The 19,924-nt window shown below is 55.6% G+C and overlaps 2 protein-coding genes across 4 annotated transcripts in view; both read right to left on the bottom strand.

The window, feature by feature from the left end:
• Positions 1 to 40: 40 nt before the first annotated feature.
• Positions 41 to 14,700, bottom strand: PLA2G4F (phospholipase A2 group IVF). The gene is made up of 20 exons (XM_022587381.3): positions 14,501 to 14,700; positions 13,382 to 13,454; positions 12,652 to 12,788; positions 12,420 to 12,548; positions 11,948 to 11,988; positions 11,665 to 11,707; positions 11,118 to 11,184; positions 9,035 to 9,204; positions 8,833 to 8,946; positions 8,609 to 8,646; positions 8,290 to 8,425; positions 6,528 to 6,664; positions 6,049 to 6,271; positions 4,816 to 4,930; positions 4,454 to 4,591; positions 4,234 to 4,341; positions 3,041 to 3,235; positions 2,605 to 2,771; positions 1,890 to 2,076; positions 41 to 1,611 (listed from the first exon to the last, which is right to left on the bottom strand). Exons 1-20 carry the CDS (start codon positions 14,609 to 14,611, stop codon positions 1,391 to 1,393), a joined length of 2,550 nt encoding a protein of 849 aa, XP_022443089.2. The 5' UTR covers positions 14,612 to 14,700; the 3' UTR covers positions 41 to 1,390.
• A 2,727-nt stretch (positions 14,701 to 17,427) lies between these two features.
• Positions 17,428 to 19,924, bottom strand: part of VPS39 (VPS39 subunit of HOPS complex) — a 46,489-nt gene continuing 43,992 nt past the window's right edge. For all 3 annotated transcript variants that reach the window (XM_022587379.2, XM_022587380.2, XM_089904850.1), the window contains 2 exons: positions 19,636 to 19,727; positions 17,428 to 18,593 (listed from right to left, as the gene is read on the bottom strand). In XM_022587379.2, coding sequence (XP_022443087.1) covers positions 18,518 to 18,593; positions 19,636 to 19,727 — 168 coding nt within the window. In that variant the 3' untranslated portion in view covers positions 17,428 to 18,517. The remainder of the gene's footprint in view (positions 18,594 to 19,635; positions 19,728 to 19,924) is intronic.

Genomic DNA, 19,924 nt, shown 5'->3' with positions numbered 1-19,924 from the left:
CAACGGGAGAGGCCACAACAGTGAGAGGCCTGCGTACCTCAAAAAAAAAAAAAAAAAAAAAATCTGAGTAGATGTAAGCCTGAACCAAGAGTCCTACCCTAATCCAGACTATTATAAGTCAGGGCAAGAAAAGACAATTCCAGACATATCAGGTCTCAGAAGGTTTACATTCCACAGATCCTCCACTATAGAACTATTCAATTTTGCACTCCAACAAAAAGAAAGATAAACCCAAAAGGAAGACAGCAGGTCAAAGGATAAAGACTCATAAAAGATGTGTAAACACCAGCTAACCAGATAGCCTATCTCAAGAGCAATTGTCCCCACTGAGCAGGCATGAGAGAACCAAGCTACCCCGACCCCATGCCAGCCAAAAGCGCTGGCCTGTTAGAAGCCCAGCTCCCTCAGCAGCACCCCCTCCCCGGTTCATGTCCAGCTGGCAGGCCTGGGGTCCCAGGCCAGGCTGGAGGCACAGGCTGGGATCTAGACACCTTCCTCCCAGCTGGGAGCCAGAACTAGGGTCTTCTTCCCAGAGTCAGGATGGGTGAGGCTTTGTCACATAAGTTCCCTGATTAGAAGAGGAACTGTGACTTTGGCCCTGGAGAGCATGCGTGTGTGTGTGTGTGTGTGTGTGTGAGAGAGAGATTGAGGGAGGGGCTGTAGTCAAAGACAGCACTCCCGGCAGAGTGCCGAGTGAGTAATGAGTATGGCAGCCGGGCCAGTGAAGAGCCCCAGGTGGCTCAGCGCTGGGTGGGGTGTGGGTGAGAAGAGGCCACAGAGGCCCTAGCCAGAGGGAGAGGGCCTGAAGACCTCCACGCTAAGCCCAGTCAGGGTGGATCTCCTTTCCACACACCTAAAATCTGCCCATGCTGGAGAGGCTCCAGGTATTTGGAAGGTCCCGGGTGGGTCAGAAGAAATGATAAACAGATCCTCCAGAGAAAGAAACAGATCCCCCAGAGAGAGAAACAGATCCCCCAGATCGGTGGGGTACATCTGTGGAAAAGGCAGGAACCTGGGCCTCTGAGTTCCCAGCCAGGCTTCCTCTACCTCTGCCCATCCCTGGCAGCTGACAGGCCCCCACTAGGAACACGAACACACACGCAGGTTCACGTTCACTCCGCCCCTGATAAATGGATACGCCTTCTAGAAACACCCATTTAGCTTCTGGGAAGGGTGAGACTATTTGCACGAGGTGGCAGCTGTACCCCTGATAAGAGAATGTGACCCAAGTTTAAAGAGCGAAGATGAGTAATTAGCAGGGGGACCCACCAGCTGGAGCCCAGCCAGGAGGGGATATCATCCCACAGGGTCCACCACCCCTCCCTCTACCAAGCCCTGGTCCGGAGCCCACAGTCCCTCCTCTGTCCCAGTCCCCCGACTCCAGCCCGGGTCAGCCTCCAGCCCTGTCCCCAGCCTGTTGCCGGCCCAGAGCCAGCCGGAGGGCCTGCCGCACAGTCTCCACGTTGTTCAGAACGTTGTATCGACTCAGGGCCACCAGCCGCTCAAACTCCTGGGGCTCGTAGGTGAAGTTCATCATGCCATAAGGGGTGTCTGGCCCATTGATGACAAAGTCCCCACAGGCTTTCTCCTCATCTGTTTGTCGTTCCACACCTGCAGTGGGACGGGGAGAGAGTCTGGGCTAGGGCACTCTTGTGGCTAGGAGCTGCCAGTCCAGAAACCCCCCTTCCCCAGCGCATCTGGCTGGTCTGTGGGCTCTGCTTGGGGCCACATCTCAGCTCTCTCGCCCACCGGGAGGAGCCGGGCCAGTGTGCATGCCGAGTCCAGGAAGCAGTGGCCAGCTCGGGGCCTCCAGGAGGTACACTGTCCTGGGTCCAGCACCCCATCACCACCCCAGGGCTCCATGGGCCAGACCCAGACCTTCCCCTCACCTGGGGCCAGGTGTGTGCGGAAGGTACGGTTGACCAGGGGGAAGTGCAGCACGATGGGTGAGCGCAGGTCCTCGGCCTTGGCAAACAGGTAGCATTCACGGGGCTCCTTCAAGTCCTCAGGGGGCACCTCAGTGCTGGGGAAGGAGATGCCTCGGTCCAGGCAGTACTTCCCTGTCATCTGTAAGACCTGGGCAGACACCCAGCCCTGTGAGCTTCCGGCCCTGCCTGAGGCGCCCTGGACTCACGCTGGCCCAGGTTTCAACGCCAGCCCTGTCTCCCAGCAGCCGAGTGACTACAGGCAGCAAGAAGAGAGCCCGCGTCTGGGCGTGCAACCTGTCCATCACCCCACAAGCCTCGAGGGAGCCACTGATAGAGACTCCCTGGAGGGACCCTGATGGCTCTGTTGTTACCATAGCAACAAAGGGACAGCAAACCTGAACCCAGGCCCAGATAGGAGCAAGGAATCCTATCAGGAACAGCAGGGTCCAGAACAGGGGTCTTCTCTTCACCGGGATAAAGGCTCCTGAGGACTCCCTCTGGCCTCCTCTCCTGAACCCCACTCTCCTCCATCACCTCAGCAGTCCTCCCCTTCCAGCTGGGGAGACCAATGCTGCTAGCGGTGTTCGCAAGGTGCCTGCCCAGGCCCTTCTCGAAGGGCAATGCCCCAACACCCAGCCAGGCTGCCTTAGCAAGGACGCCCCACCCCGCACCGTACCTCAAAAGGGGCATCCAGGGAGTAGTCGAAGGACAGAATGAGGTCCACGGCTCTCTGCGGCTGCAGGCTCAGCGGGAACGGAGAGTTGATGGCAAAGCCTCCATCCACCAGGTACAGATAGTCCCGCATGGGAGTGAGCTGGTTGGGGAAGGCGTCCGGGTGCGAATCTGCACAAAGACAAATGCTTGCTCTTTGCAGCAGCCCTCTTCTCTTCGCACTGGGAACGCCCCACTGTTGAGAGTTCTCCTCTTCCTACAGCCACGGGGTCTCCCACCGCAGCCCCCGGCCTGCCTTCCATCACAGTCATCACAGTCCTTCCCCCACTAGCCCCTGGGCAGCAGGAGCCCCCCCCAGCCCCCAGGTCAAAAGGTAGCACTGGCCCCAGGGAGCCAGAGGCACAGGCAACAGGCGGGACCCCGCCCAGAGCAGCACCCACCTTTCCAGGCCAAAAACTCCCTGCCAGACACATAGTCCTTGTGCAGGCAGAGGCCCTGGGTGAAGTTCGAGTTCTGGGCTGAGGTGAAGCGGTAGGTGAATATGTCCAGCACAGCCTGGGAGAAGGGCCCTTGCGGGGTGAAGAGCCTGGTTCGCAGCCTCGCTGGGTCATGCAGCTGGAGCTTCTGGTGGTCGTCTAGGTGTGGGTGGGATGGTGAAATACCGTGAGAAGCCCTCCTTTGTCCAGCAGTCCTCACATCTCAGGGGAGCCCCTCTGTCTCCTCCCCACGTCTCTCCTCCTTCCCCACCCCGCCTCCCGGGTCTCTGACCACTGCTTCCCCGAACCCCTTTTAAATGACTTTTTCTTTCATGTTCCCCATGTTTTGAAAGTTGACATGCACGTATTAAAAAAGTTGAAAGTTGACATTGCATGTATTAAACAACATCACCTACCCTTAAAGTTGCATATGCAACTTCCAATCAGAATTTCACCCATTAAACACCCACTGAACAGTTACCACGTGCTGTGGTGGCCACTGCGCTGGGCACGGGGATGCAGAGGTGAACAGGGCCTGACCCTGGCCCTCCAGGGCTCACGGCCTATTTAGGGGAGAATCTAAAGAGGTAATAAATGGTGACAGTGTCCCGAGGTAAGGACAACATGGGATGTGCCTACGGTTCTAGGGAACCTTGGTGGTCAGACCCTCGATCAGCCTGGAGGGATGGACTGGAACAGAGACGTCCCCTGACAAAATGATGTCTGAGCTGAACTTTAAGAACTGAGCAAAAGTTATCCAGGGAAGAAAAGTGGGAAAGGTATTCGACGCAGCAGGGGCTGAGGCGGGGACAGAGTGTCAACCAGATGCCCAGTGGCCCTGGGCTGACTTGATCTAATGGGAGCCCAAGCGGAGAATTAAAGGTACAGGTTTATCACGGAGCACTCACAACTCCCACTAGGTTTTCTGACATGGGTTCCCCACCCCTTAGCCTCTCTGTAGACCTCTGGGCATCCAGAGACCCTAAGCTAGAAGTCATTTTCTCAGTATTTCTCTGAACCGAATAGGACATCCAAGTCCTTCACTGCCTCCTCCCACATTCCTCATGCTTCTGCCAGGGCCCTGCTGCTGGAAAGAGGTATTTCGGGGGCTGGCCGGGGGGAGGGGAGGTTTGGGGGAGCAGGCTCTCTGCCCTCACCTGTGAGGTTTACACTGCCTCTGCACCTCTGTAGGAAGCCGAGGTCCGAGCCAGTGGTCTTCAGGAAGATCTCATCCAGGCTGGCTGCAAACGCGCTGCCCCATATACCTAAGGAGAAAGGCAAAGTCCCCGGCCCTCACAAGTCCTCCACTGGCATCACCAACTCAGGGCCTGGCGCCTGCCCTGTCCCCTTGTCCCCAGGCCTCTGGCCTAGACTCACCCTGCAGGTAGCAAATCCGGGGCTCGGGGCGGAGCTGCAGCAGTCGCCCCATGAAGAACTCTGAGCTAAAGAGCTCAGTGGGAACATAAGCGCCATACTTGGGTAAGCCGACCTCATGGGGGGTGAACTCGCACCACTCTGGGGGCGCAAAGAGAAGGGAATGTCACCAGGGGCTTCCCACCAGAACCCCATGCTTCCCCTGAGCCCTTGTGACTTAGCAGGTATCTTTGCCTTGTCAAGAGCAGGAGGCAGCAAGCCCACTGTGCTCCAAGGCTCCCACCTGTGCCCTGACAGCCCTGGCCTCTACATCCTCACACTGACCATTGCTCCCACCAGCTTCCTAGGTCCCCACACCCGGGCACCTGCAAAGTCTTCCCCACTGATGTTGCTGCGGACGTTGACGCTGGCGTAGATGGGGTAAGGGTTCTGGCCCTTGCTGACCGCCTCCTGCTGGTCAGACAGCTTGGCAGGATTTTCCTGGTCAGGAAAGAAGGGAGGCCACTTGGCCTTTAGGGAGTTCCCTTTCCCCACCCCCATGGCCTGAGGCTCGGCACCCTGCAGGTGTGGCGTGCCCACGAGACTTTGGTTGCTAAGGCCAGGGCTCTAGAGACAACTCTCTAAGGGACAGGCTTTGGGCTGCAGCAGAGGTGAGGCCACATGGGGTTCGTGCAATTCCAGGGGCTTTGGACCCCCTTCCCTCCCATTCAAGAAAGCCTATCAGAACCCAAGGGAGTCAAGTGACATTTTTAAAAGAATAACTGGGGCTTCCCTGGTGGCGCGGTGGTTGGGAGTCCGCCTGCCGATGCAGGGGACGTGGGTTCGTGCCCCGGCCCGGGAGTATCCCACATGCTGCGGAGCGGCTGGACCCGTGAGCCAGGGCCGCTGGGCCTGCGCGTCCGGAGCCTGTGCTCCGCAACGGGAGAGGCCACAACAGTGAGAGGCCCACGTACCGCAAAAAAAAAAAAAAAAAAAAAAAGGAATAACTGAAAATCCAATCTACTTTCTTTGAAAAAGTAAATCACTAGAAAACATGTATTCTTTTCTTAGACATCACATTCATAACAGATAGCCACACACCAGTGGGCCAGGCCCCGCAGGGCCCCAGGGCTGAGAACCTCGCTCAGCTCTAGTCTCATCTCCCGATGCATGCTGGGCCTGCAGTTCTAGGAGAAGCCACCAGGTGGCGAGAATCATGTCTGCTTGGCCGTCGGGCTGGAGTGGCATTCTGCCTCAGCAGGAGGCTGAAACCATTTGGGACCCTTTCAAAGCACACTTGTACTAGGGCTCGACCCCTCACCAACCAAAACCAGTATCTCTGGAAGTGAGACCTAGGCATGGTGTTTTTGGAAAGCTGTACAGGTGATTCTAATATGCAGACAGACCTGAGAACAGCAGACCAGCCTCTCCCTCCCAGGGAAAGTGAGATGAAGCGTGTCAGCCCACCCAGAGATCCCACCCCTTGCCCCCAGGGAGCTCAGACTTAAAGGATAGCTTTGCAGATCTCAGATCTTAGCCTAATGGGTAAGGCAGAACTAAGTGCTGGTGGGGCAGGGTGGACAGGAGCCATGTTCATCTATTACCTGCTCTTCTCTTACCTCCTGGTATAGGAAATATTCAATAAGAAGCCCCCAGAGGTCGATGAGGTAAGCGCTGTGGCCACTGCTTTCCCGGATCCCCAGTTCCTGGGCATAGTACTGCAGGCGTTCCATGGACATTGCCCCCATCTTACTGCTGCAGACCCGCGCCTGGGCGTGCTCAATAGGGCCCTTCAAGGCCACCTGGGACCAGGCTGGGTCCTTGTAGAGTGTGGAGATGCACCTGGGCATGGAGGGAATTAGGAGCGTGGGAGCACAGTAAGGGGAGAGAGGGATACAAGTGTCTCTGAGTCATCCCTCCTCCCCCATCCCTTGCACCCACTGGCCTGCACCACCCACTCAGAGGGCCCTGGGGACTCAGTCCCTTACTGCCCTTCCTGACCCCTTTGGATCCCCGCCCCTCCCCACCAGATCACCAGGTCATACCTATGCCTCTTCAGGGCTCTCCTTTTTTTTTGCCCTGCCCCTACCTCACTTACCAGGTGGACCCAGAGACTCCACTCAGATAGGTCACAGTGTCCAGGATGCCGAGCTCCTGTAGCCCGGCCAGGCTGCCGTAGAGGGAAGACATGGCTCGGGTTCCACCTCCCGAGCCCAGCACAGCCACCACAGGCACCTGGGCACAATAATAATCATGATAACTTCTACCCCCACTATTGTTCATATGTTATTGCTTAGCATATCAGATATTGATCTAAGAGCCCAACTTGTATCATCTCTTTCAGTCTTCAAAGAAACCCAATGGCATCCCCACTTTACAGGTGAGGAAACTGAGGCACAGGAAGTTAGATAATGTGCCCACAATCATACCAACAGTAAGTAATAGGCTGTCAGACTGAAGCAGTATAACCTCAGAGATGGCTCTTAACATTATATCAGGAAAGTATGTACCTGGGAGGTATATTGGATTCACTCAAAACAGCTAAAGCAGGGTTTCTCAACCTTGGCACTGTTGGTAATTTTGGACCAGATAATTCTTTATTGTGAGGAACTGTCCTGTGTGTTATAGGATGTTTGGCAGCATTCCTGACCTTCACCCGGCAGATGCCAGTAGCATCCCTCTCCCCTCCCCTAGTTGTGGCAATGTCTCTAGACAGTGACAAATGTCCCCTAGGTGGGTGGGGGGATGAGATTGCTCCCAGATGAGAACCACAGAACTGAAGTGACAAAGACCAGCAGGCAGCCTGACCTGCCCCAGACACGGGAGGTCCCCAGATGTCTCTTCAGGATCAGAGGTTCCTGGTGGGATCAGACTAGAAGCTTTTGGGCTGCTCAGCTTTTCTACGAAGGTTTGGTTCATTCCACCCCAGACTTCCGGTTCCTTTCCCTGTCCTTCCTTTCTTCCCGTCTTGAAAAAAATGCTCCCTGGCCATTGCCCCACAAGGTCACTGTCCCTCCAGAGCTCTGGAGGAGACAGAGCTCTCTGAAGGCAGGTCTGTGCCCTCTCTACCCTCCACCCACAGAGCGGAAATGGGGCACAGAGCAGGCATTACCAGATGAGCGGTAGGCTTGCTCAGCGTGTCAGCACTGGGCACAGGCTATGTCTCCTTGGACATCTGCAGCCAGAAGGAAGCCACCAGCCTGTTCCTGATTTACCACAGGTCTCCCCCTCAGCACTGCCTTTCCTCCTGCCTCCACTTCCAAATCCCTTTGTCCTGTTATGGACTGAATTGTGTCCTCCCCAAATTCATATGTGGAAGCCCCCATGTGACTCTCTTTGGAGAAAGAGTCTATACGGAGGTAATATAGGTTATGTGAGGTCATAAGGGTGGGGCCTTAATCCCATAGGACTGGCGTCCTTGTAAGAAGAGGAAGAGAGAGAGAGATTCCCACAAACCCCTGCACGTGCACAGAGGAAAGGCTGTGTGAGGACACAGCAAGAAGGTGGCCTTGTCAGATAACGACCCTGACGGCACCTTGATCTTGAACTTCCAGCCTCCACGTGAGAAAATAAATGTCTGTTGTTTGAGCCACCCAGTCTGTGGCATTCTGTTATGGCAGCCTGAGCAGACTAATACACCTCCCTTGGCTGGGGCCGTTCAGCCCTCGTTCATATGGGGTCACATGGTCTCCCAACTGTGCCCATCAGCTCAGGCAAACGGGCCTGCCCCCTTCTTCCTCTGGTCCCCGCACTTCCTCAACACTTCCTGTCACCTCTTAGACACACAGTCCTCTCAAGGAAGAGGTTGGATTTGGTCCCAGCAACTCTGGTGTCTGGCTTCTCCATTCCACATTCCACACCTGGTTACTGTCGGGAGCCTGGCTCAATCCCAGCACCTGCTGTAGGGCCTTGGACACGACGTGCTTCCTCTTATCCAGAAACTCCTGTTCCCCGTCACAGAGGTCGAAGCCAAGACGCAGGTCCAGGTCCCCAGAGCTGCCTCAGAGGGGGTGGGGGTGGGGTATTGGGTGACTGTTCAGTGGAGAGCCTCCGGCCAAACCGATTTTCACGGGAGCAGACAGATGCACATTCCGTGGAACCTCCCAGAAAGATGCCACAGGACCCAGTCACCCCCAACGCCCGCTGAGCCGTAGGCAGAAGAGTCTCCACACCGCTCACCTCACTTCTGCCTTCACACTCAGAGCCACCTCCTGGCCCTGGAAGAGACAACAGCCCATCCCTGAGCGCACTGAGAGGGACTCGCATTTGCAGCCCTGGTTGCTCTGGTAATTCAGGCCCAGGTGTGGACACCATGGCTGGCCTGATTTGACCCCCTCCCCCAGACCTTTTGTGGGGGTCACAGAGCAGGCAGGGGCGCCTCAGGCACCCAGACGGAGCCTTACCTTGCCCAGGGCCACGACATGCTGCTGCTCCCGACCTAGAGCCAGAGAGGAGAGCAGGATGTCCGCCTCGCCCAGCTTGCTGGTCTGGACCTCCAGCTCAGCACTTGGGCCGCTCTGCAGAGAAGAAAACACCCAGGAAAAGGGGCCTCATTCAGGCTGGATGGATTCTGTCGTCTGTGCCTTCCCAGGCTCCGTCACTCACCTGCAGGACTGTGAGCTTCTCTCCCAGCTCCACCTCCAGCCTGGAACTGAGCACTGGGTTTACATGGAAGGTGAACGTGGCTGGGAGGCCTGCCTCCAGGGGAGGCTGCAGGGGCAAGAGCTGGGGCTTCTCGTAGGCCCCGGGCACTGCCAGCTGAATCTGCCTGGAGCCTGGGAACAGAGGGCCTAGGTGAGTGCCAGGTGAGGGGGTGAGAGTGGGGGGTGCGTGGCCCGTGACGGTAGCACGCCGAGCCGCAACTCTCCTTTCCTTCCCCTTGGAAGTGCCAGCTCATCGCCCTGCCCACTCTCTGGCAATGGGCCCTACAGACATCATGAAGGACATTTGGGGTCCTATAACCTGCTCTGGTCAGAGCTGCGAGCCTGGGATGGGGACGGCACACACAGTGCTCAGGGAAGGGCCCCTGTCCGGAGCTTATGGGGCTGAGGATTTTGAGATTATTATATTAAGTATATAAAATATAATTCTATAATTACCATATTATAATAATCATATATTAATTATTACATTTATTACAAGTTTTCAACTGGTAGTTCCCCCTCTCTTGCTCCATTCAAGCCCCGTGCTCATTGCCTTGGGGGAGGTTTGTGGCCAGAGAGAAAGCAAACAGGCTGCACGTTGTTTCCAAAGCATAAGCCCTTGGGAGAACATAGAGAGTTTGCAGGGGATGTAAAAGGAAGAAGTGGGTTCGTGGCACAGAGAGGGTAGGCTTGGGGAAGCGGAGGAGAGCCAGCCCCGGCCTGGTGAGGCCAGCTGGTGGGAGGCAGAGGGAGGCCTGTGGGCCCAGGAGCAGCGGGGCCCACCCTGTTCCTGTAGCTTTCTGGAGAGCAGGCAAGACCCCAGAGAGAAATGGCTACACATGATACCCAGGAAGAGGGGACCCCAGACAGACCCACGAAAGAGCCCCTAACGCCTCAGGAACCGACGTCCAAATGGAATCCCTGCCCCTACATGCCCTCCTTAGCACTAAATGAGACCTGGGGACTTGACATGACCAGGGGTGGGAGGGAATTAGAGAAAATAAGGAAAGTGATCCTTCTCTCATATCATGGTTTACAGACTGAGACTGATAAGGGCTGTTCACAGTCAGAAACAACAGAAGCTGTGGTGGGGAGAGCAGATGGGCCCCGGGTGTCACAGACCTGGGCCTGGGCCTGGGCCTGGGCCTGGGCCTGGGCCTGGCTCTACCGCTTACTGGCTGTGTGACCTTAACAAAGTTTCTTCTTTGAACCTCAGTCTCATGAATTAAAGGAGGATAATGACTGTACCTACGTTACGAGGTTGTTATGAGGATTAAAAGATAAAACACTGTAAAATGCTTAGATCAGTGCCTGGCTCATAGTAAGTGCGCCATGTTACCTGGGCACGACTCAGCCCGTAGGCTCAGACTCCCAGTGTCGGAGAGGACCTTAGCTGTCATGCAGCCTCCGCTCCCCTCCCAAAGCTGGCACCCCTCCCGAGTGGCTGTCCCCTGTGGCAGACTGCCATGGCCCCAGTTCTTCACTTCTGGAGTTCTCACTGTTTGCCATGTGGCCTTGGTTTCTCTCACTAAAGAGCCTGGCTATATTCCTTGCCCTCCAACTTAGAGTCAGCCTTGTGCTTGTTTTGGTTAACAAAATGTTAGTGAGGGCTGTGATGTGACCAAAGGCTCGAAAAGCACTTGCTCATCCGGCCATGCGCTCTTGTACCTCTGCCAGTGTCTTAAGAACATGCCCAGGCTTGTCCGCTGGCCACAGGAGGTGGATGAGGGACATGGGAGCAGAGCCAGGTCACTCCACCAAGCCCAGCCTAGATCAGCCATGCCCCACTTGACCACCAGATGTGTCTGCCACTGAGATTTTGTGGGTGTCTTTTGTACAGCAGTAGTTGAACCGATACAGCCTCTGTGCTTGAATACTTCCAGGGATGGAAATTTACTGCTTCTGGAGGCAATCCATGTCATCCTTGGTCAGCTTTCAGCAGTGAAAAATTAAGAACTTTCTGCCCCAGACCCATCTTCTTGAAACCAGCAGTCCCCAATCCCCCAGGAGAGAAGGCAAGACCCAAAGTCCCTGACCAGACTCACCATACTCTTGATGTGGGGCTGTCCCATCTCCCTTGAGGGTGCCCTGGATTCTCAGACAGGGCTGAGCCTGAGGAAAGCAGAGGCCTGTGGGAGCCAGACAGTCCACAGGGCCCTGCACAGGGCCTGAACCAGGATGGAGGGAGGGAAGGGTATCTGGGGCAGGGTCGAGCTAACATCCTTCCCAGGGCCTGTGCCTTACGAGCAGGGGTCTTCTGTCACAGCCCCCCCCCACTCCCAGGACTCAGAGGAAGTGGTCCCTGGTGGGAAAGGAGGAGGAGATGAGGGGCCCTGACGGTGGCTCCTTGGCAGACTCAGAAGCCAGGTGAGCAGTGTGCTGTGCACAGGTGGAAAGCCTGGCTTCTGGGCTATTCCATCAGGTGGGAGGCAAGGTGCCCCTCTGTCCCTGGAGGTGCCTCCCCAGCACATCTCCCCTCTGAGGAGGGGTTGAATGTCCTTCATGCAAGTGGGCATGATGGGCTCAGTCGTGGACTCCCCAGTCCCCCGTCCCCCAGACCTGGGCAGCCCCAAGCTGGCCACCCCTACTCACCACCAGGACCCCATTGGTGATGACTTCAGACGCCGGCACCTGGCTACAAAGGATGAGGGGCTCATGGGACGCCTGAATCCCTCAAGGTGGCTATTACTATAATAATGTAACCAAAGCAGCTGGAAGAGCCTGGGGAGCACGGCAGGTTTGTGGGTAGGGGTGGGCATCAAGGTCAGGACATCCCTTCTCAGGCCAGGCCAACACAGGACATGGTGACTGACAGCTGGGAGCTTTGGGTGGGTCTCAGAGTAAATGGGAGGGTACAGGCTCCACCTGGACTCACCTGTCCTCCAAAAGAAATTCCACCTGCAGCTCTTGCGAATCCTACATGGAGGGAGCAAGGGAGCGCCAGTTTTCAGAGGTCCCAGAGCCTCAGGACCTTCCCCTCCCACCCCCGGTTCTACTCAGCTCCAGTGACTAGAAGGCCAGACTGATGCTGTGGCTGCTCGTGGGCACAGGACAGGGTAGCGACATCGCCACTAGGAGCTCCATCTGTTCAAGGCTGTGGACAGGTGCTGTTCTAGACACTGAGGATTCAGCAGTGACCGAGACACACAAAGCCCCTGCCTTCAAGGAGCCCACATGTTGGCTTCCCTCAGGGAAGGAGTGCTTGTGGGAAAGATTTGTGGGGTCATTGCTGCAGGGTGGAGGAGGGTCTGTCTTGGAGGTTGGGCCTGTGCTGATCGGGAGCCCCCTGTGCCAGGGCCTCTTCTCCCGGTACTGGGCTCGTTGCTGGCGCAGGTGGAACCGCTCACCTGGTGGCTGAGTGGGAAGGTGTGTCTGCACGGTTGGTGGGGCTTGAGGCTCCTCAGGTCAAACAGCAGCAGGGAGAGCTGGTCACTGTCCAGGACGTCCTTGTCGTAGAGGGTGAGCTCCAGGACGTTCTGGGGGCAGGGCAGGAGGCAGGGGGGCCTGAGGCAGGGCGGAGGGCAGGCACCTGGGAGGAGCCCTCTCCCTCCGCAGCCCCAGCCCCTCGCTGACCCTCACCTTCACGGCGCCGTGGACCCGGTAGTGGAAGGTTTCGTTCCATTCGGGGTCACAGCAGTTGGCTACCACCCTTGTCTGGGCCGGGCTGGGGGACGCTGTGTGCAGCCACAGCTGCACGTAGCAGTCTGCTTTGGACACTGTAGGTGGGATGGGGAGGGTTCCTCAGCCTCTAGCTCTTATGGCTGGAAAGGTTGCCTGGAGGAGACTGGGGCTGGATGGGAAGGGGCAGAGGAGGCTGCCCGCATAGCAGGGTGGGGCGGGGAGAGATGCGGGAGAGCCCATGTCCTTGACTCCGTCTCCACCAGTTACACCTCCCATTCAACTGAATGGAGATCCTGCTGCAGCCAATTCAAAAGGTCATATGACAGTGCAGAGCACTGAGTCATTCCCAGAAAGGGCCTGATTCAGTAAACAAGGTCCCGCCCAGTGTGAGCACTGGCGTGGAAACCCCTAGAGAGAGACGGTAACTTGTGGCAGCAGCAGGCCTCACACGCTCACCCAGGCTGGCAACCTCCACGAGCCAGCCTCAGGGAGGAGGTGGTGGTCTGCACACTGCCTTCCCCTCCAGCTCCCGCAACCTGCCCCGGGCTGTGGCCCGGGCTCCCTCACCAGAGAGCCCTCCATCCGCTCCACTCTAAACACACATGCACGCTTCAGGCCAGCCCCTGTTGAGCTCTGGGGAGGCCCCAGGGAGAGGAAGGGAGAAAGCATGAAATTGGGGGTCACTCACACAGGTCTGCGCTCCGGATATTTCTGGCCCTCAGCACCTTCACCTGGAGGTCATAGTACGGGTGGGTCTCCCGCTGAAAGGACAGAACTCCGGGGACTCAGCTCCAGGAAGCCGGGTGTGAGGCCTGACCTCCCTGCCGTGGTGCCCACCCAGGGCTTCCCTTGTCCCATCGCAGAGCGGCAGCCTGGCCCCGGGTCACTGACGTCACTGTGCCAGGGACCCAGGAGGCCTCGACAGAGCAAGCGCTGGGGGCTGAGTGTGTTGGTGATGAACCTGACCTTGGAATCAGTTAGGCTGGGATCAAATCTAAGCTGCACTGTGGACTAGCTAAATGGCCTTGGGCAAGAGACTTGATTTCCCTGTGCTTTAGTTTCTCTGTCTCTAAAGTGGGGGTTATGATGATAATCTCACAGGGTTGTAGCGAGTTTTAAATGAGAAGTTGTACAAACTGCCTGGCATAAGTGCTTAATACATGGAGCCATTTTCACTAATTATGTTTATTATGCACCGCAAACATGCAGCCCCCCTGACTACAGTGCTGGGGCTGTAGCTTGAGAGTCAAAGTGAGAGCTGGAGTGATGTGCTTAAGAAGATTAAGTATCAAAAGAGAAAACTGTGATGGACCCCACCCACTAGCTCCTGACAAAGGCTAGAAGACGGCCCAAGAGGGTGCGGGCAGGTAAAGGGAAACCAAGAGTCACCCAGCTGGTACTGGTCTGATGAGTCGCTAAGGAGACGGCAGCTTGGGCTCAGGAGAGATGACAGTAGACTGCAGCCTCCTGGGAGTGAGACTGTCTCCTCCAGATCCCAGCGAGTGCCTCATTCCCCCCACTCCCTCAACCCCCAAACCCCATTCTACAGCCAGGCTAGGGCTTACCGGGCTAAAGCCAATCAGCTTCAAGTGTCACATGGCTTCCATTTCCTAACCGGGCGTGATTAACTTCAAGATTATTATTATTTGGCCAAGCTCTCTAAGCTCTACCAGGTAATCTGGAGCAAATCGGTCCTGGCCCAGATCAAAATGCATTCCCAGGGCTGGCCCCAGTCTCCACAGGGCCCTGTGCGCCCAGGACTCCTCCTGTCCACACCCCCCCCCCCAGGGGAGATCAGGTACTTTACCCACCACCGCCTCCACTGAGGTTCCCTCTTCTGTCTCTTCTGCAGCAACACCACACCCATGAGGGGCAGCTCCTTGCCTGTCAGCCACCTGGGCCAGAGCGCCCAGAGCATGGCCGGGCAGCCTGGCTCCCGGCAGGAAGCCCTGCCTGCGCTCCTCTGGCTACACTGGCTGCTGGCTCAGGTCTGACAGGTAGTGGAGTGGGGAGGGTGGAGCAGGCGGCTCTGCTGAGGAGTCACAGCTGAGGCTGGAGGTGGGGTTTGACGAGCTCCAGGAAGTGACTGGAGCCCAGTGTCCTCTAGCAGGAGGGACTTTCGACCCTCTCAAAGAGGATGAGGAACTGGCACTCTGGTTCCCAAACCTGGACCCTGGTTATCATGGCGCTGCTTATGGAAAATAGATGCCCGCGCCTTACTCCCCAGACGATTTGATTTATAGGGTGTGGCTAGAACCCAGGTGTTCGTACTTCCATCAAGCCTTTTAGATGATGCAGACACAGGTGGTCCAGGGAACAGCAGAGCCAGGAAGTGCTGCATCAGGGGCCTAGGTTCCCCCAGCTATCAGAAGAGACTCAAACTAACACCTTTCAAGTCCCACCTCCCCCACAGCTCTTAAGCAGAAACATGGAAATCTCTGATTCCCCACAGTGTTTCATCTGGACTCAAAGGTGTTTCTAATCCCTCAGGGCCTCTCTCATTTGTTCCCCAAACACTGAGAGGCTGCTGTGTGCCAGACACTGCGCTAGGCCCTGGTCCAAAGGTGAGGAGGGCCCAACTGTATCCTGAAGAAATTCAGACTCGTGATTCCCCGCTGTGGCTTCTAACCAGGACCCCTTCCTGAATCCACGGAAATACCTGGATGGTCCAGGAACAGAAGTAGGGATATGGTCAGGTGGTATCGATAAGGGCAGGTAAAAACCGGCCTGCCTGTCCTTAAGCTACTAGAGATAAAGGCTTTAGAGGGTCCCCTTTGACCATCGTGAGCCTTAGGCTGCAGGTGGTGTGTAATGCTCCCTTTTCTGCAGACCGCAGCCACCTAGGTGGCCAAGACAGGCAAAGTTTCTGGAAGAAAGGATCTCTAGGGCAGTGAGCTGTTGGGAGATACATTTGTTTTCCTCAACCAAGACCCAATCATCTCCACTCTCCTCCCCAGTGCCCAAGTTGGGAGACTGAAAAGATGACATTCCAAAATAAGGTGATTCAACTCTGAAATGAACTCTGCAGGCAAGTTCAGACCAGAAATTCCCAGAACTGCTGTTGGCAAGGTCCCAAGGGGGAGGACCTGTTTTTGCTTAATTTGGAGCATGAGGCCAAGACCTGTGCTGGGGTCTCAGAAGTGCCAGAGTTCCAGCCTCTTAGTGACCTGTATGCCCAATGTGGAGGCCCACGGAGCCACAGCAGGGGAGCCTGAGAGAGGGGCACGGAGCTAGCTGGGGGCAGAGCCAGGCCTGGCGTCCAGGACCCCTGACTGATTAGAGTGCTTTCTGGGCTGTACCACACTCTCTCCTGGAAGTCATCGGACCCATGCCTCAAGAAAGTCATACCTCTTAGTCCCAGACGTTTTTTTCATCCCCAGGGAAAACTCAGGATAGCCAGAGATGGCTCCGGAGAGGGACACAGAAGGACCAGATTGCCTTTTTGGAGCTGGCCAAAGTGGACCAACACTTCTCCACTTCTCAAACATCGCTAGGTCCCTTAATCCCACCAAGTCAACATCTTTCCTGCCTGTCTCAGTCATTATGAGCTGCAGGAAGAGGAAGAGGCACAAGGCCCTAATATGTGAAGCGAAGGGCAAGTAGTTTGGATCAGCTAGAGTTGCAGTGTCTACTAGCACTTTGTGATGCTGGAAATGTTCTGTATCTGTGCTGTCAACATCAGCTACACGCTAGCTGTACCGGACGGCACACATCAAGACAGCAGTGTTATACTGACTTTTTTTCTCAGTCACTAATTGGATTAGTCTTCTCGATTATTAATGTCTCATTGTTATTTTCACCAAATCCCACAGGAAAGGGGGAAAAAGAGACCCAGACAGGCTTGGTTTCGTACTTCATGATGTTTATTATGAGAGATCTTCGTCGTCCTCACTACAGAGCTTTCATCTCCAGCCTTCTCCACACCTCCACGGAGGGCAGAGAGTCCAGGGAAGGAGAATGGAGCTCAGGAAAACTGGGTCGTTTATGTATTCCAGAAGGGAAGGAAAACACACATTCTTCATTCTACTGCTTCAAACACGTGTGCCACACAGGTAGGGAGATACACACACCGCAGGCGGGGAAGGCAGGGCGCGCGGGGCGGGGCCCGTTTCTGCGGCTGCTCCCAGTGGAAGCTCAGTCCAAGCCACTGCAAGCTGCAAACAGGGCCCCGGGGAAGGACTGCATCTTAGCGGGGGCGTGGCCAGTGGGACACGGATCTTGTGAAGCGCTGCTCGGCTGCCTCTGTGAGCGATGCTGACGGCCCTCACTCCGTCCCTTCAGACCCTCCGCAGAGAGCGTGCCTGGGAGGAGCCTCATCTACACCAGCGAGTCAGGCTACAACACAGGCCCCAGATAGCACGGTGCTGGGGTTTAGGAAGGATCTCATGTCAAGGACAGGCCACTAGAACAGTGTCAGTATCGGGTGCTGGCACATACCCTCATTACTGTTAGCAACACTGGGGTAACAAGACGGTGCATCTACAAAATCCCCAGGATGACAGGATGCAGGGCCACTCTCCCTGTGTCCTCAGCCTGCAGTGCTAGGCACCCCTCCTGTGGGCTCTAGAGCCCCGTGGGAGGCAGGGTCTCCCCCGAACACAAACAAGTGCTCAGCGGATCTGGCGGGGAGTTATGTCACAAACTCCTGCTGCCAGCAGCTCGGCCGACTCTCGGCTGTCCCCGAGCACCTCACAAGCACGCCCTACATCACGTCAGTGTCAGTTCCTGATCTGATCGTTCTCTGAGTGCAGCAGAGATCCACCTACCTACCATAACCCAGCGCCATCCTCCAACCCCTGCAAAACAAAGCTGGAGAACAATGGCCAGGCCAAGGTGTAAGGTAGGCAGATGACACTGGCTGGGAAGAGAAAGGTGCCCAGAGCACAAAGCACGCTGCTCAGAAAGCCTAAACCAACCTGCCCTGGGTGGCTGGTGGATGAACCAGGAGCAGGGGCCTCTGCGGACACCTGCCAAGAGGTCACATACCCAGGGCAGCCCACCCTTAGAGCAGCCGTCACACTCGGCCCGAGGGACCGAGAATGAGGCTCTCCTAAGCTTCCAGGCATAGTGCATACAGTCCAGGGAGGATCTATTTACAACACACCTGACAATCGAGCAATGTATTCCTAGAAACTGGGACTTCCTCTTGCTTCTCATTTTACCTTGTTTAAAATACTAGTTATTCCCGGTGTCAGGAAAATAGGAGAGAAAGTCTGGGTGGAGAAGTGGGGGGGGTGAGATAAAGGAAGAAAATAAGTAGAAAGTGAAGGAGACTGAAAAATAAAGATCCGAGTGGGGAGACTGGTGCGGGGACACAGAGTCAGTGACTATAAAGTGACCAGCATTACCCAGAGGACGGGCCATTTGGCCTTTGCAGCCAGAGGAGCTCTGGTACTCCAGGACTTCAGGCAGCCGAGCTGAGGGCTCCTGTGAAGTCTTGCATGTATCTTAATAGAAAACTTGGAATAAACAACCCCAGGGTTGCAAACACTTGAGACAGTTTCCTTATTCGGGTGATTGGAATGCAAAGACAGGATGGTGCCCTTCCCCGTCTCCTCCTGTCCAAGCAGGTATAAAATTCTCCGGAATTGCCTGCAACATAATGGTATATAAGGTGTAACTAATTGTCTTTTCTATTAAAAGTCTGGCAACGCCAGAACACAAGTCTCATTGGTTCAGAGATGTTCCACGGCACAAGGTAGCCAGTAGTGTCCAAATGGAGAGACTCCTGGTGGTGGCAGCAGCCCCCGATTCCCCAGGCCGGGGCTCTCCCAGCCTCTGGGATAGCCGAGTTGTCCGCTGCTCAGTCTTCGGCTTGCTGGGCTCAGGTGTCAGCCGGGTTGACCTCTTTGGAGCAGAAATAGTGCACGACCACCCCATTGGGGTATCTTGCAAATGCACTGCAGGGAAGGAAAATGACCTGGGAGTGAGGACTGCCTCTAAGAGAAGACCACTTCTTACTGGAAAAGGCACCTTACCGGGTGCCATTCCAGAAGCCGCCCACCCTAACCACAAAGAACAGCCTGGCATCTCTGGATTTACGTAGCCACCATCTCTAGCAAATATCCGAACAGAGGATGAGGTCCATGCCATTTGAGCGCATGGGGATATTTCTTACTGTCATCAGTGTGCAAGCATAGGCAGATGGGGCAGTACCCCAGCCTGGCTCAGCAGCGGCTGAGAGCCGACTGCTCATCAGAACAAGTTTTGGGCTATTTTTTTTTTTTTAAATATTTGTTTATTTGGTTGCACCAGGTCTTAGTTGCAGCAGGTGGGCTCCTTAGTTGTGGCATGTGAACTCTTAGTAGCAGCATGCATGTGGGCTCTAGTTCCCTGACCAGGGATCAAACCTGGACCCCCTGCACTGGGAGTGCGGAGTCTTATCCACTGCGCCACCAGGGAAGTCCCTTGGGCTAATTTTAACAAAGGACAGCGAGTCTTTCTAAAGAAAAGGATTCTTCCAGCCATATAAGAAAAAGGACAAATCATTCCTCTTTGAAGGAAAGGGGACTGACTGGAGTATATGCCTTAAAACAGAATGATGCTGCCTCAGGATTTTACTCAAGTCATGAGGCAGCAGGTTGAAAGACCTTTTTCTTCCTTCAGAGGTGTATCCTTAAAAGATAAGGACTTCCTGCCCACATACAGCTCTCACACACCCCCTGGCTACATCACAATGTTTAGCTGCCAGAGCGGAAGGGCTTTATGGGCAAGGAGTCAAGAGCTCCATGCCATACATTTCAGGCCTTTAAATTCTCAAACCCCCTCCACACCCCCCGTCAGACAACGTGGCCTGCCCTCTGGAGGCTCAAGAACTAAAAGCGGCCCGGATAGTCTGCAGCTGCACTTTCCTCTTTGGTTAAGGGGCATAGGGACATTTAAATCCATCCTGAGTGTGACCCACATCAGAGCCGACAATGCATAGCTGTGGATGAGGCTCACCTGTTCCCAATCTTCTTCTTACACACCATGCACACCTTCTCCTCTGTGATGATGCACTTCACCTGCTGGTGTAAAATCCGCTCTTCCTGGACCTGGGAGCAGAGAGATTGAGGGAAAAGTCCCAATGTCCAGCAGGTATTTAGAACAGAAGGAAGGGCCTGCGCTGTCTCACTTCCCAGCCCACAGAGACTCCCCTAATTGAAACACCTGCATTTAAATGCCCAGTTGGTTACCAATCAGCTTGAACTAGAGTTCAAAAGCATAAAGCTCTGCCTTTATCTACAGGGAA

The sequence above is a fragment of the Delphinapterus leucas genome, chromosome 2 (assembly GCF_059928025.1).
Source record: "Delphinapterus leucas isolate spDelLeu-1000000601 "Yukka" chromosome 2, BTC_Dleu_Yukka2, whole genome shotgun sequence".
NCBI classification, from domain to species: Eukaryota; Metazoa; Chordata; class Mammalia; order Artiodactyla; family Monodontidae; genus Delphinapterus; species Delphinapterus leucas.
Note: the sequence above shows the minus strand (reverse complement) of the source record. Positions and strands in the feature narration are given on the sequence as shown.

Excerpts from the sequence above, each read along its gene's own strand:
- PLA2G4F (XM_022587381.3), bottom strand. The coding sequence starts at position 14,611 with ATGCTCTGGGCGCTCTGGCCCAGGTGGCTGACAGGCAAGGAGCTGCCC. Across the intron at positions 9,205-11,117 it reads AGCCCCACATCAAGAGTATG|GCTCCAGGCAGATTCAGCTG; the intron begins GTGAGTCTGGTC and ends CTCTGTTCCCAG. Across the intron at positions 8,947-9,034 it reads AGAAGCTCACAGTCCTGCAG|AGCGGCCCAAGTGCTGAGCT; the intron begins GTGAGTGACGGA and ends TCTTCTCTGCAG.